General features: G+C 36.3%; 1 protein-coding gene across 2 annotated transcripts in view; it reads right to left on the reverse strand.

Annotated features, from left to right (window-relative positions):
• LOC131155794 (ceramide synthase LOH2) overlaps window positions 1-25,692 on the reverse strand; it is a 38,542-nt gene extending 12,850 nt beyond the window's left edge. Inside the window, exons 1-3 of one of the 2 annotated variants that reach the window (XM_058109206.1) lie at window positions 25,203-25,692; window positions 21,895-22,103; window positions 19,933-20,088 (exon numbers count right to left, since the gene is read on the reverse strand). In XM_058109206.1, the coding sequence (XP_057965189.1) occupies window positions 19,933-20,088; window positions 21,895-22,103; window positions 25,203-25,319 (482 nt within the window). In that variant the 5' untranslated portion in view covers window positions 25,320-25,692. The remainder of the gene's footprint in view (window positions 1-19,932; window positions 20,089-21,894; window positions 22,104-25,202) is intronic. The other variant, XM_058109205.1, reaches the window with a different exon arrangement.
• Between the last annotated feature and the right edge of the window lie 1,311 nt (window positions 25,693-27,003).

Consider the following 27,003-nt stretch of genomic DNA (forward strand, 5'->3'; position numbering starts at 1 on the left):
GTACCAATGCTTTGAATAGGCTAACAATTGAAGTTGCTGCCTTAGGTTAAAGGCCCATGGACTTTCCTATCAAACAAGAAGGTGGAATAGCTACTGTCCCTCATACTTTTGAGTTGTATGAAGGCCAAAATAATCATTGAGTAAGGGATTTAAACTAGAAATCTCAAATTTTAATAGTGATGATTCTCCCCGTGAATTTGATGATTGGATGTATTCTTTGACTACTATTTCCAATAGTATAACATAAATGAGGCTAGAAAGTTGTACTTGGTTGAATCAAAATTGAAGGGAACTGCTCTAATTTGGTGGATTACACAACTAGAGATCTTTAGAAGAAGGATATTTGGTGAGATTACAATGAGGGATGAGATGAAGCAAGCCTTGTAAGAGCAATTTGTGCCTCCCAATTATCAGCAGCGTGTTCATCTCCAGTTCTTTCATTTGAGGCAAGCAAAAAAGAGTGACGAAGCACACTAGTAGATTCTATCATTTGGCTCTGGAAAGAGAATGTGATGATAGCTTTGTACAGAGAAGGGTTGAAGCCAGCTATTGCCTCCAAACTTGCCGTATGTTGTCTCATTACAGTTGAGGATGCAGTACAGGTTGCCACTCATATTGAGGAGGATACACAATGTAATCCTCCTAGAGCTACATCAGCCCTTCAATTTGAGAAGAATGCTAGTGGAGTTGTACGAGGGAAAATAGTTGAGCAATTGGCTGAGGAAGTTCAAACTAATACCCCTAGGAAGAGTCCCAAACATTTTGGAACAACTTCTAAGAGCCAGCCATCACTTAAATGCTTTAATTGTCAAGGTTTTGGGCATCGAGCTGCACAATGTCCTAACCAAGTCATGGCTCTTACAGAAAAAGAAGATGATGATGATGATGGCACTCGACTAGTTGAAGCTGAAACAGAAATTCCAAGTGACTTGGATGATGACGGCAATGTGAAAATCTGTTTAGTGCTTCGACGTATACTCTCTTTTGACAAGGTTGAAGCAAAAGAAGCGGACCAACGTCTTTCAAACTCAGGTGATATGCCAAAAACAGCATGTAGTTTGGTTATTGATCCTGGTAGTTGCACAAATGTAGTTTTAGAAGAAGTTGTGAAGAAGTTAAATTTGGAAGTTGAGCTTCATCCCAAACTATACAAAATTGCTTGGGTGGATAATACCAACTTGAAGGTCGATAATCATTGCTTACTTACCTTCAAGATTGGTTCCATTGTGAAGACAATGCAATGTGACATCCTTCCTCTCAAAATTTGCCATATCCTTTTGGGCCGTCCATGGTTATTAGATAGGAAGGTCAAACATGATGGATACAAGAATTATAAGCCGATGCCATCACAAATTCTCCCACTCTCACCAGTTGAAGCATACCGCTGGTTCCTTGGTATTTACCCAAACTCGGCGGGAGTCCAATTCTTTTCAGAAGGAAGGTATAGATGTTGGACCAGTAGTGGGTATTTGGATGGATCGATTCAACCCAATTCGGAGGTGTATGTCAAAGAATAGGGTCGATGGCTTATTGGGTCCTAAACTCAAATGTGCTTAGTTAGTTAGTTGTTTAATTATGTGAGTGTAGTTTGCTTGTATTAGGATTATGCATGTTGAGGGCATGTTTGCAGTATTTGTGTATTCTAGAGGTATGTTTGAAACGTAATGTAGTTTTAGGGGTTGCTTGTAATTTCATCTGAAGAGGATTTCTCATAAATAATGTGGGAAAGCCATGTTGTAAGCCGTTATTGTTAAATTCAAATGTGAGAAGTGAATGTGAGTTCCCCTCTATATTTCCCCTCGCCTCCCTTCTCCCTCCTTCCTTTATTCAGTTTCTTCTAATCTCTCCCATGGTTGCAGATCATTGATGCTGCCCCTGCATCACATGGACTTTATTCTAGGGTTGCCTAGAACTGTTAAAAGTCATGACTCCATTCTTGTGGTTGTTGATAGCTATTCAAAAATGGCCCATTTCCCTCCATCTAGTAAAACCAGTGATGTGTCACACTCACACATAGCTAAGCTCTTCTTTCATGAACTGTTTGCCTCCCTGGGTTGTTAATGCAGCACTGTTGCAAAAGTAAAAGCATGGTTTATGTTGTTATTTATTTAGGTGTTATTATTATGGTCCAGTCATATGTGTCATTGCCTAAACCCAACTTTATTACTAACAAAGTTCATTTAAGAGTCTAGTTCCAAAGTTATTTATGAAGTCTTTTAAATCTAGAGAAGTCAATACTGCTCTAATCAGCAAGTCATCTGTGCAAGGCTGTCATGTAGATAATGAAGAAAGGATACAGAATTTTCCCTTTCCATTTTGCCTATCAATTCTGATCAACTCAGAATTTTCCTAAGATCTGGAAGTGAGGGTTGAGGTTTCACCCAGTGGTTCCTTCCATAGCCTCCACCGTTGTGTTTCCCTGTGGAAAGGTCACTCTTTTGCCATCATATCTCCTCATAATTATCCTAATCTATCAAATTTCTAAATTGTGATGTCTATTTCTTCCACACACGCTGCAACAAGATGCGCAGCAGGAGGAAAGCTTTGAAAGCTAGTTATTTACAGTAGCAGTTGCAAAAGTCTGCTCATTGAAGTAGTGGTGGAAAGATTGAAACTTGAAGCAGTGGAACAACTGCAGCTATATCGCGTTGTTTGGCCCAATAAAGAGAAGTATTCACAACAACTAGGGGTGTGGTCAATTTTTGATTGGAATCTCTTATAAAGAATCCATTTGGTGTGACATAGTACCACTGGAAACATGCCACATTCTACTTGGTCATCCTTGGCAAAGTAATTGAAGAACTGTCCATGATGAGCATGACAATACCTACTAGTCCTATGTCAAAATGGTGACAAGAAGAAAAGGTTAGTTTAAATTATATGAAGGATGTTGAAGTGATAAAAAAGGAGGAAACACAGGCCAGCAGTTTTGATAAAACAAAGCACCATGTCACTGAAAATGGGAAGGGCTTAATGAAGCTCCGCAATGCTTCCTCAATTGGAAATGTAGTTATATCAGATGAAGCTTTTGGTACACTTACTCTCCTTAAAGACATGAATTTTGAAGCAAGCTATGTAACTGATGTTGATCCAGTTCCTACAAATATTTGCCACAAACATGAGCCAACAAACAATCAGCATATTCCACAAGAAATTAACGAAATAGTTGCTGCTATCAAAGCCAAATCAAGAGTGACAGCAACAAAAACAAGGTTTAGAGACCAAGAATGCTGGAAATATACAAGATCTTCAACAAGCTCAAGGGAAATCTACAAACACGAGTCAAAAAGAATCTGCCAATCACCATTGCAATTCTAGAGAGGATAAGGTGAAAAGTTGGTCTAGAAACAGTGTCATAAAAATGAATTTTGAATAAGGAAATTTTCAAAGGTAACCACAAAGGAGGAAATTGGATGAACAAGGCAACCAAGGTGCATGAAATTAAAGGAAAAAATGATAATCACTTTAGAATTCTAATAATGTGGAAAGAAAAGCCTGACCATTGGAACTCTGGGATAGGCAAAAAGGAGCTTATGTGAAGTAATGCGTAGATGTTTGAACCATTAAAGATGGAAACTTGCACAGAGGCAAACTTCTTCTGAAAAAAAGAAGGGGGAGGGAGGGTGATGTAGTACTGCTGCACCAATAAAAGCATGTTAATGTTGTCATTTATTATATTTATTATTTTTATTTAGATATTATTATGGCGCAATCATGTCTTCCATTCCCTAAGTTCAAGTTTATTATTTACAAAGTTCATTTATAAGTCCAGTTCCAAAGTTATTTATGAAGTCTTTTAAGTCTAGGGAAGTTAACACAGCTGTAGTTAGCAATAGTCTTTATCCTAGGCACATCTAATATGCATCATGTACTCCCATATATATATATATATATATATAGTCCAGATTATGAAGAAAGGATACAAAATTTTCCTTTTCCATTTTGCCTATCAATTCTGATCTGCTAAAATCTTCCTGATGAGGATTAATAGCCCCTTCCATAGCCTCCACTGCTGTGTTAAGAGGGTCTCTCTTTTGTCACCATATCTCCTCATACTTATCCAATCTGTCAGATTTCTAGTCTAATTCCTCTACACACGCAGCATCAGTTGTCCTCATCAATAGAGTTAAGGAAATTGTTCCCCATACAACTAAATTTTTCAGCTGTTGTCCATCCTCAAATTGATGGTAAACTGAGGTGGTTAACTGCAGTCTAAGTGACAGTCAGATGTGCATAGTAGAGGATAATCATGAAACCTTGAATTTATTGTTACCTACTGAAGAATTTGCATACAATAATTCAACGAAATTATTCATAATTATTCCCCTCGCCACTAGGTTGACCTTATCCCCTTGATACCCACCCATCTATGCCACCTGAGTTTTTTTCCAACATATCTGTGGCCTTCATACTGACGTTAGACAAAGGATTGCTATGAAAATGCAAATTAAATGAGGGTGACTATGCGATGGTATGTGTCCATCCTGAACATTACCCCAAGCATGCTTTTCACATGCTTCATATTTTGGGCCTAATGCTTTTGAACTACCAAGTACCATCCAATATGAGCATTAATCCTATTTTCTGTGTTGTGGACTTAACCCCTTAGCGAGGCAACTTTGAGTCTCCTCTTGTGCATGCAAACATCTCACGTTCTTGAGTGGTTTCTCCATTGGTTCCAATCCCAGTGCTTCTATCTCTTCTGCCCTCTTCTGCACATCGGGAGAGCATTTTAGAAGATTAGCATGTTGCAATACACAAGGAAGGTACAGACAGTACCTTGTTAAGTGGACCAATCACCCTACTTCCAACTTCACATGGGGTATAGAGGATGAGTTGTGTCAACTAGACCCAAATCTATTGGAGCATTACATCCATCTTTTCTTGCCAATGACATGTTTTTCTCATCACAGGGGGAATTGATAGGGACCAGTGAGATCTTCATGTCGAATCTAGCATAGGTGAATTCCTTATATAGGGTATTTTTAATTATCTATGGATTTTATGATTATCTATGGCCTTTATGATTGTCTGAAATTTTTATGATTTTAATATTTTACAGTTATGTGATGGTCTAATTTTTAGGGATTTGATTATGTTTCATTAATTAGGATTTGATATTATTCCCAAGAGATTGATTCCTTACTTAGTATTAGGAGAAAGCATATATATAAGTTCAATGCTTCAATGCATAACCATGAGAGGCATACTGGAATATCGAGTATTAAGTCCTAAATTGAGTTACTTCCGTATTGTTTTCTCTTATTTTCCTGCATCATCCTCTTCTGCCAATCTGTCTTGCATCAGACTCTCTTTTGAGGTCTCAAAGTACAGTGATACTTTTGTTTCATCAATTATTCCAACTAAAAAGTTCAACTATGATAACTTTTCTAGAATAAAAAATGCACCTTGACAATTTCAAATGTTAAAGTGTAATTTATGTGCATGGAATTGGAATTTGGAAACAATTTAGGGTATCATCTTCTCCAAATATTAGAAAAAGATTGGCAAATCCTCTCCTCCGCATTGCCAAATATTTTGGGCAAATAATGGGAAAAGAGAAACATATAATTCCCTGTTTCAAAGAACTTTGGTACAGCATGAAGCTTCCATAACTGACTTCTTATTGAAGACCCACAATCTGACATTTATTTATTAATTAGAAATTTAAGATGTTAAATTGCCACTTTACCTAAAAGATTGCGCTATTTGGTTGTGAACCAACAATATATGTCAAGCTTGATTTAACACTACCCTGCATGTACAGCTTGATTGCACATGGAAAGAGAAAGAAACACTCAGTAACATCATTAGGGGTAATGCAAGTAACAAGAGTAGAACACAGGACCTTCAAGTAACAATGGCTCTAATACCCTGTTAGGTTACTACTTCCCATAACAATGTACATAAGCCTTAACGAAAAAGGAAATTTTGAAATGTTTTGGGCTCTAACACAAATTAAAAACTGCAGAAATCATCCAAGTCCTGCAAAATGCTTGAATTGGAATATTATGTTGGTTCTCCCTATTTGTAATTGTCCATAGTAAAAGTATTAAAAATATCAAAAAAAAAAAAACAAATATAATACAAGCCAACAAATATGCTACCAAGGAGGGCATATGATAAACTCACAAACAAAATGATATCCTTAAAAGTTACGAGACTAGCTTAATCAACATTTCAAGAGTGAGTGAAATATGACTTTTATTTCAAGTGACACCCACTGAAACAAATATAAAAAAGTAAGTGGTTGCTAAGAAGGCACAACAAGCTAGCAATAAAATTGGTCATTTATGGTACGGTACTAATAAAAGTTTTGTTTAGACATAACCTAGTTATCTCCCAATATTAAAGTGACTGATTCATCATATACCACGATATTATTCTAAGAAAAATAATTGAGCCTGAAATTCAATATCTCTGAAAAATATCTCTCTCAAAAATGAATTCACCCTTTCAAAGAAAGGTTCTCCATGGATGTAAATAAACTCTGCTGGGAATACAATTAACTATCATTTTCACATGCAAATATTCCATTCAAATGTATCTATTAAAGCCAACACATGTTGCTGCCCTAATCAAGTGATAGTTCAAATGTAAGCAAAACAAAAACCAAAAAAAAAAAAAAAAATTGAAAGGTGTTTAAAAGCACATGGAATGCTTCAGAAAAAATAGCCTACTAGTAATTCATATGGAATAATAAACCCAAGATATCTATTCTATTTTAAGCAAAGACTCATCTGCTTGGCCTCCAATTTTCAAATTTAAAAGTCATTGGACTGTATATTTATCATCAAAATAGATTTTTTCATAATCATATTTAATAAATGTTCAATGTGAAAGGCATTGAAGGAATGTTCTAATTAAACACAACATTACTTCTCCAAATTACCTTTCAACACTGTCCTTGACTTTTATTTTTTTTTAAATTGCCCCTGCCCTGTGTCTTAGTTTGTTGAAAGTATCATTCACATCCGTATTTATAACATAATTTCTGTTAAGTAAAGACAAATGACCCTAGAGCACATGCAAAGGGCATGCATGGGGCTATAAGCGCAACTATCAGTTAAGGAACTAAATGAATGGTTCTGACAAGCACCCAAACTCCCAGAGAAACTGACATTAAACATCCCTAGATCTTCAATCTTTAACTGATTAATAAAAGAACGAAATCTATTTCAAGAACACATTATAGCAAAATAGCTCTGCTTTTCTGCATCATGTCATCATATAAGTAATACCATAACAAAAGTAAATTATAAGGGCGATGGTAAGAACGATTATGACAATAATAATAAATTGAAAGGAAAATTTATGCAATATGAGCTTCAAGGCCTGCAATTGAAATGTTTGGCATTTTAGGATTTTTTGACAATCTTGTACTTTAATATTTATAAGATTTTTTTCTATTTTTGCAGCGTCTTTATAGTAGGATTTCTATAAGCCAATGATTGAGTAGATTGTATAGGGTCTTCATGATTTTCTAGGTCTTTATGAATAAAGATTTTACATTTATGTGTTGTTATAATTTTTGGGGATTTGGTATTATGTTTCATTTACGTAGGATATTAATTCCTAGCGATTGCTTACTTGTTTAGTATGAGGAGAAAGCCTATAATAAAGGCTTGATGTGCAACCATGACAGCAAATTGGATTATTGAGCATTCAGCCCAAATTGAGCTTTATCTTCAAATTTACTCTCTTTTTTTTTCTTGTTTATTTTCCTACTGTTTTCTCCTATTTTCCTGCATTATTGGCACAAGAGAAGATGCAGGAAAATAAAGTCCTCCACTCACCTGCATTATGGAGGAGCTGATCCTTAAGCCATACTATTTTCTCTCCTTTTCCTGCAACCATGATGTGCACTGAACTCCCTTGACAGCAACAATGAATGTCTATTGTTGAAGCCTTAAGGATCACCTTCTAGAGTAGGTTGAAGGGTTGGAAGAGGGTGTATTTATCCTTAGGAGTTCGCGTCACTCTTATCAATGCTGCTCTTTCTAATATTCTCACTTACTTTGTCATTTTAAAATTCCAGCAGGCGTGGTTGCTGCCTTGGAGAGGCTTATAGGAGATTTTTTTCGGTCAGGTATAGGAGAGGGGAAGCGGGACCATCTAGTTAGCTAGGCAAGGCTTAGAAGATCTAAGTCTAAAGGGGTTTTAGGCCTCAACAATGTGGGGTCTAAAAACATTTCTCTAGTTGGGAAAGGTTATGGAGGTTCAACTACTTATTGCACATGGTAATTAGAAGTATGGCTAGATGCTAGAGGTAGTGACAATGCTTCTCAAGCAAGCCCTCAGAAATTTATTCACAGGTTGTTCACTTATTCTACCCTCTTACTTATTTTCAAGTTGGAAACGGAATAATCTCATTAGGTTTTGGGAGGATAATTGAGAGGGAGAAGTTTTGTTGCAGTCTTTGGTTTCTCATCTTTTCAATTGACTTCCACTCATAATGCCCTAATAATGCTTTTTATTCTTTGGAGGGGGCCTCCCTTTCTTGGAATTTCATTTTTTCAAGAAATCTCAATGGAAGAGAGGTTGATGATATGACCATTTTCTTGAGTGTTGGATTCTTTTACTCATGTGAAAAATGATTGGAGGGTTTGGAGAGAGGATACTTCTGGCTCTTTTTCCACAAAATCCTTTTTCTCTCAACTTTTGAATCCCCCTTGAGTAATTTTCATCTGGAAGGCAGAGGTTCCTCCAAAAATCAGGGCTTTCATGTGGACTATGGCTCCTAATAGGTTTAATACTAACGATTTGTTACAAGTGCCAATACCTTATAAGGCTTAATACTAATGAAGTAATGATGCTTGTGTTGAGATTTTTGGTAAAACGAAAGATCCAAGATAACGACAGGCCTCTCCCTCCATTTATAATATATATCAAATACATTCTAATGACCATAAGACCCTTACTCTCACTTATTAATACAACACTAACACACAAATAATGCTAAATGACTAAAATAACCATTAACACTCCCCCTCAGCTGGAGTATGGATACCATATGCTCCTAGCTTGCTCCAAATAAATTTAAAACGAGAAACCCCCAAAGCTTTGGTAAATAAATCAGCAAATTGTGTATCGAACTTCATATAAGTGGTCATTATGAGCTTTTGCATAAATTTCTCCTAAACACAATGGCAATCAACTTCAATGTGTTTTGTTTGCTCATGAAAGAATGGGTCGGAGGCAATATGAAGAGCAGTTTGATTAATGTGGAAAACCCAATTCTTCCAACAAATCTCCAGTATCGTCCTAGCTTAGGCAACAAATCACCCATATCTGAAACTAACTTCCTATAAGGATCCATGGGTGTATCACTCGATTTGGATCCTAACAGCCCAATCTCATCCAAAAGATCAAGAACATAAATCTCATCCAAAAGATCAAGAACATACTTCCTTTATGACAAAACAGTTCCCATACGAGATCTAGATACTTCCATACCCAAGAAATATTTCAATGGTCCCAAATTTTTGGTTTAAAAGGTCTATAGAAAATGTTTTAGGCTATGAATACCTTGATCATCATCACCTCTAATTACAATATCATCCACATACACAATAAGAAGAATCCCACCCAATGAAGTATGACAATAAAACATAGAGTAATCCACTACACATAGTTGAAAGCCAAACTCAAGTACTACAACATTGAATCGACCAGATCATGCTCTGGGAGACTGTTTTAAACCATATCATGCCTTCTTGAGCCAACATAATAATCCTGAATCCCCTGAGCAGCAAACCCAACCGGTTGCTCCATATAGACCTCACCTTGAAGATCACCATGCAAGAAGCCATTCTTCACATCTAACTAGTGCAAAGGCTAGTGACAAGTGGTAGCCTAGGAGACAAAAAGACGTACTAAGGTAAGTTTGACAACTAGGGGAAAAGTGTGTGAATAATCCAAACCATACACTCGAGTATACCCCTTAGTAGGAAGGCGTGCCTTCAATGAGCCACATAAAGATCAAGGTAGACATTCACACTACATACCCAACGACAACAAACCATAGATTTGTCAGGAGGAAGAAATACCAATTCTTCACATCTAACTGATGCAGAGGCCAATGACAAGTGGTGGCCAAGGAGATGAATAGACGTACTAAGGTAAGTTTGAAAGCGGGGGAAAAGTGTATGAATAATCCAAACCATACGCTTGAGTATACCCCTAAGTAGTGAAGTGTGCCTTCAATGAGCCACAAAAAGATCAAGGTCGACTTTCACAATATATACACAACGACAACGAACCATAGAATTGTCAGGAGGAAGAAATACCAATTCCCAAGTATCATTGTCCTATAAGGCACTCATCTCTTCAACCATTGCATTCCTCCACCCAAAGTGGGCTAAGACTTCAGAAGCAAATTTAGGTAGGGCAATAAATGATATAGTGACAAAAAAATAATAGGAGGGTGACAAGAATTCAAAGCAAACAAAGTTGGAGATGGGATGTTGTGTACATGTGCATTTACCTTTCTAGATAGCAATTGGAGAATCAACATCCTACAAATATGATCATCATATTAGGAAACCAAAGGTGTGGTAGTAGATGCTAAAGGAGGCCCTCTTCCTCGGAGCTACTATCGTGAATACACTTGCAAATTAGGATGATCGAGACAATAAGGACTCAAACTACATGGAGACAACGATGGACAATTGGGTAAGGAGAACAAACTAAAATTTGGAAGATTAGTAGAGGAAGAGACTCATTGAGATCAAAAGCATTTAGGGATTGAGAGTCATATGGTGTAGACTCAAAGAAGGTAATATCTATAGAAACAAAAAAAAAAAGCAATGCAATGTAGGACTATAACAACAATATCCCTTTTGAGAGCACAAGTAGTCCAGAAAGACACATTTTATGGCACGAGAATCCAACTTATCCACCCCAAGAGTTAGCCGATGAACAAAGGACACATGCCTAAACATATGAGGAGGTAAAGAGAATAGAGAACAAAGTAGGGAATTTTACCACTACTAACAGAGGACAACATCCTGTTGATAAGATACAACATCACTTCAAAACACTTTAGATACATGCATTTGATAAAATAAGGTGCGAGCAATTTCCAAAGATATGCCTATTTTTTCTCTTAGCAACCTCAATTTGTTGAAAAGTGTGTGCACAAGATAATTGAAGAATAATACCAGAAAAAATCACAAAAGTAGTGAATTAAGTACTAAATAATTGAAATAGTCTTTAACATTATCACTCCAAAGTATCCCAATTGACAAACCAAACTAAGTCTTTATTTCAAAAAAAAAAGGCACAAAACATATGAAACAACTCATAACAATCTTTTATTAAATATATTCAAGTCATCCTTGAAAAATCATCCACAAAGGTAAAGTATCAAAAACCCAACTTGGACACAACTCAGCTAGGACCCTAAACATCAAAATGGACTGACATGAAAGGGCTTGCTGCCCATTTATTGACTCGGGAGGCAAAAGGTATGCAATGATGCTTTTCCAACTGACAAGACTCACAATCAAAACTAGACACAAAACTCAAAATCAAGAACTAGAAGTTTCAACTTTTCCTACGAAGTATGATCAATTCAACAATGGATTTGGAGAGGTGTGGCAGCAGCAATGCAGGCAGCAAAAGGAGATAACAACTCAAAGTGACAAAGTCCAGCAGCTTCACGCCCTCCATCAATTGTCTTCCTCATATTCAAACCTTGAATGACCACAGAATCAGGGAAGAATGTTACTGAACAATTCATGAATTTGGTAATCTTGTTAACTAATATACGAATGAAAGGAAACTTGGAGTACAAAATCGAAGGAATAGAAAAAGAGTATGTGGAATTTACAGTCCCGAATTCCCAATTCCCTTAACAGCAGTGATGGATCCTTCAACAAGAATAACACGAGGTATGTTTTCACGATATTGAGAGTTTAGATATTAAATTAGCTATACCTGATTACTTGTGATATGATCAGCCACAACAGAGTCCATAACCCAAGGACTAGGACAAAAGTACTAAACAACAGGCAAGTTGTTGGGTTACCTATGCAGGCAAGAGATGCAATGGGAAAGGAAGTCTGTTAGGACTCTTGATATTGCTAGAATTTGGAATACTCTTCCTAATACAGTATGTTGCTACCTATCCACTTGGCCTAAAGGTGTGGAGACTATGGTGGCTACAATAGCAACATAAGGATGTATACCATGGAGATCCCAACACTGCTCAATAGTATGACCCCCTCTTCCACAATGAGATCACTTGCTAGGAGTGCCTCTACCTCGTCAATCTCTTCCACCATAGCCACTCAAACCACCTCAATAACTTTTGTAGCTACTTGGTTGATAACCAAAATCACCCTGCATGGCAAAGGTTGTCCTCTCAAAGCCAGATGTGATGGCAGCTCTGCACTACCAAGTATCTAGGACTGGACCGCCTCAAACAAGGGTTTCAAACCCGCTATAACCCGAAGAACTGTCATCTACTCCCTCTGCTGCTACATCTCACTGAACTTGTGGTTATAGGTTGCATGATGTTAAGCTCCTCATGAATACGCTTCATCTCTCCAAAATACTCTGTAACACTCCTATCTCCCTGTTGTAACTGAAAGTACTCCGCAGATAAATCATACAAATGTGTAATGTTACTACAACACAAAATCTAGACATAATCCAAATCTCCTTGCATGCACATCCATGCAATATGGGATTCCAACATGTTCCACAAGAGGGAAACAATCAAAGCATCTTCCCGGATCCACACTTCTTTTCTCTTCTCATCATCAAAAGGCCTACATTGGAATTGTGGTCAGATTTTCCTAATCCTATTAAATAAACCTTCATAGCCTTAGACCACTAAACATAATTCTTTCCATCCAACTTTTCAATTATTATTTGTGGCAATTACGAAAAAAAACATGTTTTTGAGATTCATAGACTCCATCCCAACACTCACAAACTAGACCAATGTCAAACAAGTGGGACAATCGAATAACCGGAACAACCATGAACAATGTGAACCATCAAAACAACCATGGACAAGTCAACAACAAACTAGTATAACACTGCTACAGCCTCACAAAATTAACTGAACAGTGTCACTGCTCCAGGAGACTCACCAATGGACTTTACTACTACCAAACAACTAGCAGTTTGCCACGAGTGTATGGTAAAGAAAGATTGGATATTTGAGCAAAACGCATGCCCAAGAGCATGATTTTATGGTCTATCGAAGAAATCAAATTATGCTGGAAAAAAAAATGCAGCAAAAGCCACCCGGACACTGTCTCACATGCCAGCACGTGGGGTCAGGACTGCCAGCAGTCGATCAGCACATGGGGGCACAAGGGGTGGTTTCCTGTGATGAGATTTTACAAGGCTACACAGTTCAGAGGGGGGTTCTGTTTTTGGCTATGTGATTTTTGTGAAAATATGGACGGGTTTTGGTGGTTGTGAGAAGAGCCATGGCATGGTGTTTTCTGCCAATGACTGAGTCTGGTGGTAAGGTTTAGGTTGGATCTTGCTTTGATAACATGTTGAGATTTTTGGTAAAATGAAAGATCTAACATAACAATAGGCCTCTCCCTCTATTTATAATACATATAAAATACATTCTAATGACCATAATTCCCATACTAACTAGCACTTATTAACACACTAACAATGCTAAACAACTAAAATAACCATTAACAATATGTGTTTAGATCAAGTGGAACTACCGACCACTTGTTTCTCCATTGTCAGGTGGCTAAGCAGCTTTGGGTCTTATCTGTTTTCAGTTTTCGATGAGGTTGTGTGCACATTCTCATTGGTGCAATACAGAGGTTTTGGGAGGAGAAACGGGTGGGTTTATGGAGATGCTCTGTTTTTGCTTTTTTTTTTTTTAATTTTGTGGATCAAAAGGAATAAAAAAGGCCGTACCCAATGCAGAAGGCTCCCACATTAAGTGGGGTCTGGGAGAGGTGGATGTCGGCAAGCCTTACCCCCATTTTTGGAGAGGCCGCTCCCAAGTCTCGAACCCGAGACCACCCGTACCGAGGCAGAAGCACTTGCCATCACACCAAGGATTTTTAATGGAAAAGCAACTCCCCTATTATGCGATAATGTTGCTTTCCTTGCTTCCTTTTGGACTCACTCCTTGTATTAATTTTGGGGAGTTTAGTTGTGTAATCTTTAGAGAGATTGAATGGGGCTCTATTGTAACTGTCTTTTTTTTTTTTAAAGAGGATGCCTTATCCTTCGATCTCTATAGCTGGTTCTCCTTTCTATTAATGAAGTTTTTTTTTTTTTTTCTAATCAAAAAGAAATCAACTCACTTATGAGCACAAAATAGATTTCATTCCAACAAAGCATATGCTCCGACAATGTTTGGCCAAATAAAATTTTATAAATTTTAAAAAAAAAAAAAAAAGAGCAAAATACCCATAAATTTTCTACTTAAATATTTTAAAATATTTTTTTGTAAATATGAAATAAAAACATATGACAGAAAATTGTTCTAATTGTTGAAGAATTGAGTAAAATGCAAGACCTAATCACAATGATAGGTCTCTCCCTCGATCCATAATATATATCAACTACATACCAATGACCATAATACCCTAACACTAAATAACATAACATTGGCACATACTAATAATGTTAAATGACCAAAAATAAGCATTAACACTCTCCCTCAAGCTACAACATAGATATCATATGCTCCTAGCTTGTTATAAACGAATTTAACATGAACCCCCCACCACCCCCAAGACTCCATCGAATAAATCAGCAAGTTGCAAATTAAACTTCACATGAGTAATTGTCATAAGCTTCCACACAAGTTTCTCACAGACAAATTGGCAATCAACTTCAATGTGTGTTGTCCAATCATGGAAGATTAGGTTGGAGGCACCAAGGAAATGTAAAAAGCTGCTTGATAATCACACATGACACATCAACTTTATGGACCAAAAACAAGGAAAACCTAATTCTTCCAACATGTTCTTCAACATGTGCCCAGTTGAAGCAACCAAACTATACCTAACTCTTCAAGGAAACCAAATTATTATTAGCAAAGATACAATACCAGATTGTGGATCTTCTACCGAAAGGTGACTTAACCTAATCAACATCTATATATTCCTGAATAAAAGTGTGACCCAGATGACCTCACAATACTTGTTGAGAAAGATATATCGGGTTGAATGACTACGAGATAATTCAACTTTCCATCAAGCATCTGGTATCGTCCTAAATCAGGCAACAAGTAACCCATATCTAGTACTATCTTAATCTTAGGACCCATACATGTATCAACAGATTTGAATCCCAATAGCACAGTCTCATCTAAAAGATCAAGAACATGTCCCATAAGAGATATGGATACTTCTATACACAAGTATACTTCAATGTCCCAAATTTGTGGTCTAAAACATAGTTTGTAGGAAATACTTTAGGCCTTGGATACCTTGATCATCATCACTAGTAATCACAATATCATCTGCATACACATTGTGCAAAATCCTACCATATGGTCATGATGATAAAATACAGAGTTATTTACTACACACTATCAAAGACCAAGCTCAAATACTACAACATTGGATTAACCAAATCATGCTTTGAAAAAACTATTTTAAACCACATGATGATTTCTTGAGCCGACACACTAAGCCTGACTCTCCAACAACAAACTCAAGAGGTTGTTTCATATAGACCTCCTCCTAAAGATCACCATGTAGGTAGGCTTTTTCACATCTAATAGACATAGCGAGGTGAGTGGCAAATGGTGCAACTTTGGCAACCAAGAATAATGTAGCTAAATAATCCAAAACATAAGCCTAAGCATATCCCTTAGCAACAAGGCCTTTGAACGAGCCACAAAGCCAGCTAGACTAACTTTCATAGCATACACCTAGCGAAACCAACAACAAGGGAAAAGGTACCAATCCCCAAGTATTATTACCCTATAAGGCACACATCTCTTCAACAATTGCACTATTGCAATCCTCCACCCAGAATGGGATAAGGCTTCAAAATTAGATTTTGGAAGAGAAACAAAAAGACTTAGTACTAACAAAAAAATAATGTGAGGATGACAAGAAATCATGTAAAAAAATTAGAGATTGGATGTTCGGTATAGGTGCATATACCTTTTCAAACGGCAATAGAAAGATCAACATCTTGGGAAATAGGATCATTAGACGAGGCAACTAGAGGTGTAGAAACTGAAGCTCAAGGAGGCTCTCCTCCCTTGAGTCTCACCACGTGTACACCTACAAATTGGGACGATCTAAGTGCTGAGAAGGACTCAAACCAGATGAAAAGATTGGGCAAGATAATAGATTAGGATCTTGAAGGCTGGGTCGAGGAAGGGACTGAACAAGTTAAATAGAACTCAAAGAATGTGACATTAGCAAAGACAAAAAATCAATATAAAGTAGGGCTATAGCATTGATATCCCTTTTTTGTATAGGAGTAACCCAGAAAAATACATTTGATAGCACAAGGATCCATCTTATGTGATGGACAAAAACACAACCAAATATACGTAGAGGAGTGAGATCAAAAGAGCTTTGGGAAGATAACTGAACATGGGATTTTACCACCAATGATAAAGGATGGCATTATTATTATTATTATTATTATTTTTAATGACACGGGAACTCCAACCACCAACTAGCCCTTTGGACCCCCTGTGCAACACCAAACCCACAGGGCGGCGGCCTTCCCCCCTGGTTTGCCACCCATGTAAATCGAATGTGGATACAACATATACACACTCGAGTCAGACGTTCGGGAAGCAGCTCTCCTCCCGGTGGACCCCCCAGAGCAAGCAATGGACATGGCATCACTCCAAAAACTTTGACGTTGCATTTGGGACCGTAAATTTCAGGCCTTGAATTTAGATTTGGCTACATTTAGACAAAATTCAATACAATTTTGTATTAAATTTTTTCCAAATACACACCAATCAAATCAAATGCCTCTCCCAAACATAGGGTGAGAGACATTCATTAGATACAACAAAGGTACTAGAGAATTCGAGAATGTCTGTTTTTCTACTCTATAACACCATTTTGTCGTGGAGTGTGAGCAAAAGATGATTGATGGATCATACCATAGTCATATAGGTAGTCAATTGAGTACTAAAGTACTTAACATTATCACTACAAAGTATCTTAGCTCATACATCAAACTAAGTCCTTATTTGATAGCAGAAGGCAACAAGGTGCAAAATATATTAAACTCGGAATGATCTTTCATTAAATAAATATATTAAACTCGAAATGATCTTCCAAACCAAGCCATTTGGAGTAGTCATCGAAAAATGTAAACAAAGTATTGGAACCCCGACTTTGAGATGACTCAACTAAGAATCCAAACATTGGGATGAACTAACATGAACGGGCTGACCACCTGTCTATTGATACAAGAAGCAAACGGAACACGATCATGCTTTCCCAATTGACAAAACTGACACAAGATTAGACACAGAATTCGAAGTAAGAACTAGTTGTTTTTTACTTTGTCCAATAAAGGATGAGTAAGGCAGAAATGGATTTGAAGTGGTGTAGCCACAAAACAAAAGGCAATAGGAGGAGATAGAAACTCAAAGTAGTAAAGTCTGTTGTCCACTAGCCTCACGCCCTGTGCCAACCGTCTTCCTCGTCTTCAAATCCTAAATAACAACAAAATTAGAAAAGAAGGTCACAAAATTATTTAGTAGCTTTGTAATCTTACTAATAGACATGAGATTACAAGGAGATCAACAAAGATACAAAAAAAAAAAGAGATGGAGGGAGTAGGATTTGCTATTCATATTCCCTTAACTACGACTGTCAACCCATAAGTGTAACTTGAGGTAGAATTTTAGAATATCGGGGGGCAAAAAAGAAGTTGGCTACGTTTGTCACATGGCAAAAATCAATAATGAAAGACTAGTGGGAGAGATTCTTGGTGACATACAGACTTCGTATTACATTTCTAAACAAAAGATGCAATGTGATGAGAAGCTTGTTGGGATGCTTGATATTGCAAGAACAGGTGTGTTGTTCCCCCATAGCCAAACAAGTGACCAAGGAGGGAAACATACTTTTGGGATTTAGGGACTCCATCCCAACACATACAACCTTGAAATAGCAGCAAATCAGAAATACATAGTGAACAACATGCTTTTGGGATTCATGGACCCCATCCTAAGTTCCCAACACACGCAACCTTCAACAACTGGTGCAAACCACAAGAACACAACGAACAAGATAAAAAACGAATCAAAAATACAGCAAATACCATTCTCTCAGGCCCCAATGAACTAATAAACATTGACAAACAGCTTGGGGCAGTACCAATCAATCATTCCCCTGGTGCCTCACATGAGTAATTAAGGATCCACTTGGTATCGTTATAGTTTTCTGTTTTTTGTTTCTGTTTCTGTACACTTCAGAAATAGCTTACAAAAATGCATTAGTTTATGTTGGAAATTTTTTGTTTTTATTGTTGGTTTTCAGCTGTTTGCAAAAAAAACTGAAAACCAGATTTTATGGTTTTTAGTTATTTTGGCAACCTATAGCCAGAAATTTTAATATCCAAAAATAGTTTTTTCGGTTTAAATCATTTGTTTCATACAATTTTAAATTTAAATTAAAATTAAATGATCATATGAATTTAAATATAATTAAAATAAATATATACATAAGTTTCCAAAAATAATAATGAAGCAATTACAAAATATTTACTATTTTTCAATTGTCATGTACAAAACCAAATTTTATTGTAAAGTCAAATTTGAAAGCATAACAATTAAGTAAAATAGTTATAATAATTTTATTTTTACTAAAGTATTTTTTTAATGTGTATTATTTTGCAATTTTATTATTTTAATTATATTATTTGATTTAAAAACAAAAATGAGCATTTTAATTAAAATTTTAATTTATTTTAGTTTTACAAATATTTAACCAAACAGGTTGCTAGCTCCTAGTTTTTGGTTTTCGTTTCTAATTTTCATTTTGTAATTTTTTATAGTGATACCAAACTGCCCCTAAAAAAGGTGAGATCTTTGAACAAAAACCATCATCAGAAACTCCAATAATATGTTTATAGAAGGATCAGAACAGTGCAGGAGCAACTAAAACCAGAAACATGCCTGGAAAAACCTTCACATGCCTGCAAGCAGGGTCGGCCTTGCCTGCCTTCAACAGGTGCATGAGAGAGCACATGGCAGGAGCTCCAGCAATGGGATTTCAGTAGTGGGCAGATCGGCAATGTCTATGGGTGGCTATGGTGTTGGTTTTGCAAATACTAAGGGGTTTTTTTGTTCGTGAACCAACAGTTTTGTCCAGGAAATTTCTGGCTACTGCTGTGGCTGCTGGCTATTTTTCAGGCCTATGGTGGTGCAGTTGTGCTGGCAATTATTCTATGATGGTAGACATGCAGCAGATTAAAGTCTTAGGCTTCAGTTCTGAAGGTATTTGTGGCAATTAGGGTTTTGGTCCCAGAATATGCTCTGACACCATGTTGAAGAATTGGGTAAAATGGAAGACCTGATCACGACAATAGGTCTCTCCCTCTGTATATAATATATGTCAAGTACATGCAAATAAGCATAATACCCTTATTAACTCAGCTCACTAACATAACACGAGCACATACTAATAAAGCTAAAACATGCAAACGACCATAATACCCTTATTAACTCAGCTCACTAACATAACACGAGCACATACTAATAATGCTAAATGACCAAAAATAACATTAACACAAATATATGAAGGCTTGTGCTACACCAAAATCAACAACTTCAATGACAGAGAATTCCTACAAATGCACAGAATACCATACATATGAAAGAAATACCACGAGTAACAGAACCATTAATAGATACTAACAGAGAAATGGCAACACTGACAGATTTAATGTTATGTCTTATTGAATTATCCTAAACATTCAGTGTAGAAATAATACCTTGTAATGTACGACTGACCAATCAGGATAACAGTGACTATATGATGAGACATCATTACAGAGAAATCCTTCCTTCGAGTCTCCCATGTAAGGAGGGCAGCAATGCTGTACATGTAAAATCCGCATTGGCACATGTAAAAAAGTTTTAACGGAATCCTGAAATGAGAAATCAAAAAAGTGGAGCAATTAAGACATCCTTAGACTGGCGATAACTTAGTTGTGAGAGTATAACTCAAAACAGAGCGAGTAGAAAAAGATCCAAAATAAAACATCAAGTTGCTGCACAAACATAGGAAAAACAAAGTTCAAATATGTTCCCATTATTACTCCAGTGAAGTGAATATATTACCAAATTGTCAAAGCAACATCCCACCAAATAACTATAGCCTGTTGATTGCTGAGCATACCATTGATATGCCAATGGCAGAAATTAACATTATTAAATCAACCATGTCAATAAGAAGGGGGAAAAAAAAGGCAAGGTTATTGTATGTCAGTGGCAATGAAACCTTATAGAAGAAAAAATGTAATAAATAGTCAACAGGTTGGTAGTGAGAAATTTTAGATTGCTCATGCTTAAAAATTTTCAAGGAAATTCCGTATGCTTTCCTTATTGGAACCTTCAACCACTTATGGAACAAAATTTCGAAAAAAAAAAATGAAGAAAGAGCAAAAAAAAATTCTGAAGGCGTTTTTTCCTCCATCTTTTTGTGCCATGTAAGTCCTCAAAAGACCATTGCTCTACTATTTATCAAAAGGGCCAAGGTCCCATGTCATAACATGTTATGCAACTAAATATAACAACATTAAACCAAAATGATAAATTTAGTATATACTTACACACAAGCGTAAAGGGAATGGGAGACAAAGTTGTCATGCAAATCAATGGGAGGAAAATCAATCTCATGGATGAAGATGGGTTTAGACAAGTGAAGTTCAAGCTGGTCAAGAGAGATAGTGTTATTAAATGACAGTTTTTTGTGGGTCAGAACAATTTGAGCAGGATATGCAACAGCTTGGAGAGTCTTGCACTGCTAAGAGGATTGAAGACTTCAGGGAAATGAGATGAGTTATAAGGTCTTCAAGCCTTTGTATGCAGCAATCAGGCTTCCTTAAAGTCGAGGAGAGTTGCAAAAGCAAGAAGAGAGTTGCAAAAGCAAGAAGCAGAGTATCTGCTTGTCCTGTCAGGAGTCAAACAAGCTACTGAAGCCACTAGAACAGATGTTTAGAACTTTCATGGAGGAAGGGAAGATATCACCCCATGATAGGAGGGAAATTATCCTGTACCCAATTTCTGGCATATATTGGGTTCATTTTTGGGGTAGTGCTTTGGTTGGGAGGTCTGTGGGAGATTAAGTTCCAAAACAGGTAAGCAGGTGGAAATGTAGGCCATAGGGTTTGGAAAGTGTCAACTGGAGTAAGGATAGATGAAATGATAGATAATCTGTTCTTTTTTTTAATTTCCATTAAAAGATATAGCTGGAATAATTCTGGAAGCTGTAAAACAGAACAGGGGGAATTGCTGTGGAAATCACAGTAAAAGAATGTAAGGTAAATTGCTCTCCTTAGTTTGCTTTGGTGGATATGGAAGGAGAGGAATAAGAGGGTTTTTTTAGGGTAAGGAGCATTCTGTACATAAGATTAAAGATTCTTTTTGTATACCCTTTTATGTGGGAATTCCAGTAATTTTTTCACCAGACCTTAATGTATGGCTTGAGTTTTTTGACATTTGATCATTTTGTCCAGCTGTACCTGTCTTGGCACCCCCTTGGTTCCCATTGAGAAGAACCCTCTTATGAAATTTAACATAAACCATGAAAGAAGAAAGCAATTTGTCATTCTGCCATGCTAAATATTAAAAGCCTATCGTACACAAGTACATAAGCAATAAATTGCACAAATTAAAAATTAACTCCATATGGGTTTTGTCTAACCAGTACTAGACAAATTATGTTAACTCACCTGAACTCTTGATTCGGCCAACCTCTAAAGTACTCTTTTCTATATCTGAACCATGGTTCATTGTATGCAATGGTGAGAATGCATGCTTCAACAGTGGCATAGTATGTAAGCTTCCACAAAGACTCCGAGCATTTTACAATCTTTGCTTGCATAGCCTCATTAATCTTTAATGGAATGGCTCCCTTGCCCACTAGCCAGATGGCCAGCCTCTGAAAATGTTGGATTAGATTTGGAAAAGAAATTATATATACATACATACATACATACATATATATATAGAAAATATGAACAACATATGGTCTTTGAATTTGTCCAACACTAAATACCAACAAAGTACTGTTTCATTTAGAAACAATTATATCACAAGCATGCATATGTTCGCAAAACATCCTTTAAAATAGAACATAACTGAAATTTAATAAGGAAAAAATAATAATAAGTCATATATAAGATTCCTTCATATTTCAGCACAAAAGAAAGAAAGAGAAGGAAACATAAAAGACATCATCTTACCACATACATGCTATAAGTCAAATCAAATTTTTTGGAGTTTTGACCACATTAAACAACAAATTTTATGGAACTGGTAGTTTAATTTAAAGTTCTCAAAAAATTTCCATTTTGCATAATAAATTAAGCTAAAAGAAGCAGTGGGGAAAGTAGAAAATCCTAGGAAATCCTCAGGCTTCAACACAAAAAAACAGCAGTCAGACACAACAACGTGGAACCATGAAGTAATAGCCCTGAACTTCATTTAATAAGTAATCGGTACTGCCATATTTTTTAAGGAATGATCACAAAAGTTCAGTCTTAATTCAGGTTCCTACATTTGAATATAAGATTTTTCTCCCAAGTATGAGCAGCAGAGGCAGCAACAAAATCTAAGGACAAATCACTAACATGACAATATCAAGCTGATTTTGAACTGTAATCAGAGCTTGATGACACAATTTCTAAATCAAAAGCATCACATCTGACAGAAAGAATCCATAGTCCCATCCCACTAATTTCTTGCTGTTGGAAGCTCAGTCATGGGGTAAAACATATATGGTGCCATATCAACGTCAATAGTTTATGATTAAGAAACCCCAAAAAAATGAAAAATGTCCTTGCAAGGTAGACCATATACTTCTGCAAAATGGATCCTTGCACACTTGTTTAATTCACAGAAAATTTAATAATTGTAAAAGGGGCGCCTCCAGGCCACAAGGTTCCCTGCTTTGCGAGGGTAGGGGGAAGGTCATCATAGTATGCGCAATTTTGCCTCTACTTTTATGCAGAGGCTGTTTCCTTGGACTCAAACCCATGACTAACCAATCACAAAAAAGCAACCTTACCGCTGATCCAAGGCCCGCCCTAAGAAAATTTAATATTGTGTGATGCCAAAATTTTGATGGTGTACAATGAGGAGTTTAAATAGTCTGAGAATCACTTTGCACTTTAAAGTTTAAACAATAAAGCAAATTACAGCTTCAAAACAATTTCAACAGTGTAACATAGAATAAATCATGTTCAAACCAGTAGGAATATGCCTAAAGTGTGATGTATGACCTGTTAATCCAACATCTCAATAATAAACTTGTTCAACATTTATAAAAAATAAAAAATTAAATTAAATAAGAAAAACAAAAAAACAAACAAACAAAAAAATACAAATGTAGGCATGTGAGTTAACATGTGTATGATTATGCATGGACGCAGAATCAAGCTTCTCTCACTAGGATGCACAACTATGTAGGCATTTTTGACGAAGCACTAGAGTTTTCATTGCAAAGTGCTGTTAAAGCACATAAGGTCACCGATCTAAGGGGTATGGTCTGAGGCAAAGTAGATTGATTAAATATGCATAAATAAAAAGGGTTCTAAACTGCATTTTATGTACAAGAACTTTAAAATCAAAGGCTATAAATTCAATTCATAAAAATAATAATTTTGAATTTTTAAAATTTGAGTTTTTTTCATTATTCAATTACTTTTAAAACTGTAATTTGTGCATATGAGGAGTAAGGGCCTTCACAGCACAAATTTAACTTTATAGCTATGTTATCACGAGACCAATTCAAGAGATTCAATAACATGAATTAACAACAAAACCAGTAATTAGAAAAACACCATTTGTCTGGTGTCTGGAATTTCAATTGCCAGAACCTTGATCAGCTTATAATGACAATTAACCATTGTTTGGAACACAAAGAATAGAAGGCTATTCTGCCTTTAGAAATTGATTTAAATGTACCTGCACGACGCAACTCTTCTATCAATTATCAAATAACCTCATCTACTCTAAAACTTTTTCCCCACGTTTCTTTTCCTCCTTCATCTTCGCACTCTGAACTTTATTTATACTTTTTTGAACGGTAATGAGCTTACTATTAAATTTAAAAGGCAAAGCAAATAATGCCCAAGCTATTTGGAGAGGAGAGAAAAATGGAAGGGGCTAAGACAATTTCCCATAACAATGCTGATGATGAAGACAGAAGAAAATTTCTCTCTATGCAAAAGTTTGAAAATTCGTGGGGAATACAGCTCCAAGACTCCAAGTAGAAAAATTTTTCAATATTGAATGAGCGATTGAGGACAATTCATTTCATGGGCTCTGAAAAGCTCTGCAATTTCTTTCATGTCATATCTCCCATACAATTGCTGCCAGTATAGCCCATCTCAGGTGTCTTTGCTGACCTCTCAGTTTACTGATTTTCAAGAAAGAATTTGATCTTTGAGCATTGCTGGTATAATCCATTGCAAGTCATGAGACCAAGTAGAATCTGAGGTTAGGGGCATTGGATGAAAAGGTGATTGGCTGTTTCTTCCTCTTTCTTGTAAAGAGAGCAACCGTTGGAAGCCTCCAACCCCCTTCCCTAGACGCCCAACTACAGCAGGAAACTGGTTTTGGAGGGGGCAATATTACTATAGTTTTCATTGTCTTGCTTGGATTATTAAACATTGACATGGTTCTTTGAGGGCATTTTAGGGGGGAAAAAGAAACAGGAATTTATGTATATGCCTTTCCTTTTCCTGAGAATGAAAAGCTCAAACAAAAAATCAGTTTTCAAAACTTTTGTTCTTTCACTCTTCCAGCAATATCTCAGAAATCAAATAAGCGCTTACATGCACATAAATCAAACATACAATGTTGCACGAACCATCAAGAAAATACCACGGGCCCTCCGTTAACCTTTACTCCAATTCAAGATTCAATCACAAACAGCAAAAGAAAAAGCCCGCCGAAGCATGCTCCATACACAGCGATTTCGAGCTAAAACCTCATAAAGAAGCGATAAATATAAACATATAGAGAGGCATCTTACGCGAAGGATGAGTCTGTCGAGGGAGAACCTGGCGACGAAGAAAATGACAGCGAAGTAGATTGCAACGAGGAAATGCCACGAGTTTGGCGCGCTGGTGTGACTCCAGAACGAGTCCATGTGCGAATTCGAACCGCAGTCGGGACGAAAGCATCAATCAGCGGATCGATTAACAACGAGTTCGATATCCCTCTGATACCGAAATCAGCAATGGGAATACGAGATGAGTGCATACATTGATTGATCTTCCATGAGCTGGTTAAAGAGATCTGGTTTGCCCTAGCTTGCCGAGGAGGAGGAATCGAAGCACTTCACAGGTTGAAAATTGAAATGGAGGAGAGAGAGGGAGCAGGAGGGAAACGGCAACGCGGAAGCTGGAGGTTGAGATCTCTTTATTGGCAACCATTGGGAGTGAGCTTCTTGCGCATGCAGGCGGCTGGGCTTCTTTTAGGTGCTGTTTGCCAGTTTGAAAACACTTTTTCTTGCTTTCAACAACTAAAAATTAATGCAATTTTCATTAAAAAGGTTCTTTTTTATTATTTGTATTAGTTATTTGTGCAAGTTCATGTTCGTGATTTTTATTTTTGATTTTAATTTTTCATCAGAAAAATTTAACTAGAAAGACTTAAATTCCAATAGAAGAGGGAAGCATTATTGGCACTTCATAAAAATATAATCTATTTTCATTTGTAAATTTATTGAGAGGGCACTTGACAATTGAGCATTAAGGAAATTAAGTAAATGGTTTGAGAAGTTATTATTAAATTAATTAAATGACTGTATGTTTAATGTTGTCTTACAAAGGATATTTTAGTAATTTACTTGAACATCTACCCACATGGTGGAGTTTCCTTTGTTGAGAAGGCATGTGATCCCAATAAATCATTAAGGAATTAAGTGGTTATGAGAAGTTATTACTAATTTAATCTATTAAATAGATTAGGGAAGACAAATAATATAAATAGTGCACTTAGATATTAATCTCGAGATAAGTGCAACATAAACTCTGCACTTATTTTGTTTCTCTATTTGAATTATGTTTTTATGTCTCTTAATGTTCATTCTCTATTCTAACCACAAAATCACGGAAGTAAGAACTAATTAATTATGTGCTTGGAAGCTTGGATACGGAACCATTAATTAGGATTTTTGTGAATTTTGGGTAAAATGTTATACAAAAATTGTAGTGAAATTTTGTCTAAATTTATATAAATCCAAAATTAAAACTTAAAATTCATGCTCGTAAACACAACCTAAGGGTTTCGTACATTTTTTTTAATGATTAAATTGCAAAACAATTGATATTGAAATTATACAGGCAAAAGGCATTATCCTTTCATGAAATTTGAGAAAAAGACGCAACTCGATAGAGATTTTAGAACTCCTATGCTCTCTTTTGACATTTGATTCAAGTAGCAAAGTAAATTTTCAAATTTTGTATCTTTTCCCATTAACACACATATGCCCTTTAAATATGTAAACTCAACCATTGGAGATGATTTCTCTCAAATATCCAAACAAAGCTATGCAATCACCTAAAATATGTGAAGTACTCCATCGTTGTGTAGATGAATTTCTAGCAATTTTTTTCAAAAGAAAAATGTAAAATTAATAATCAACTTTTGGAATTTTTACTCAATTACTTGATAGTAGATTGATGAAAGGAGTGTAACTATCCCATAAATCTAATGTCAAGAAAAATTCATTAGATTTTCAGAAAGCTTATACAAGGCCTATATCTTTTTAACATCCTTATAGGTGATCCATGCCTTTTACCTAAAAATAATTATTGTTTCGTGAGCAC

The sequence above is a fragment of the Malania oleifera genome, chromosome 5 (assembly GCF_029873635.1).
Source record: "Malania oleifera isolate guangnan ecotype guangnan chromosome 5, ASM2987363v1, whole genome shotgun sequence".
Lineage (NCBI taxonomy): Eukaryota > Viridiplantae > Streptophyta > Magnoliopsida > Santalales > Ximeniaceae > Malania > Malania oleifera.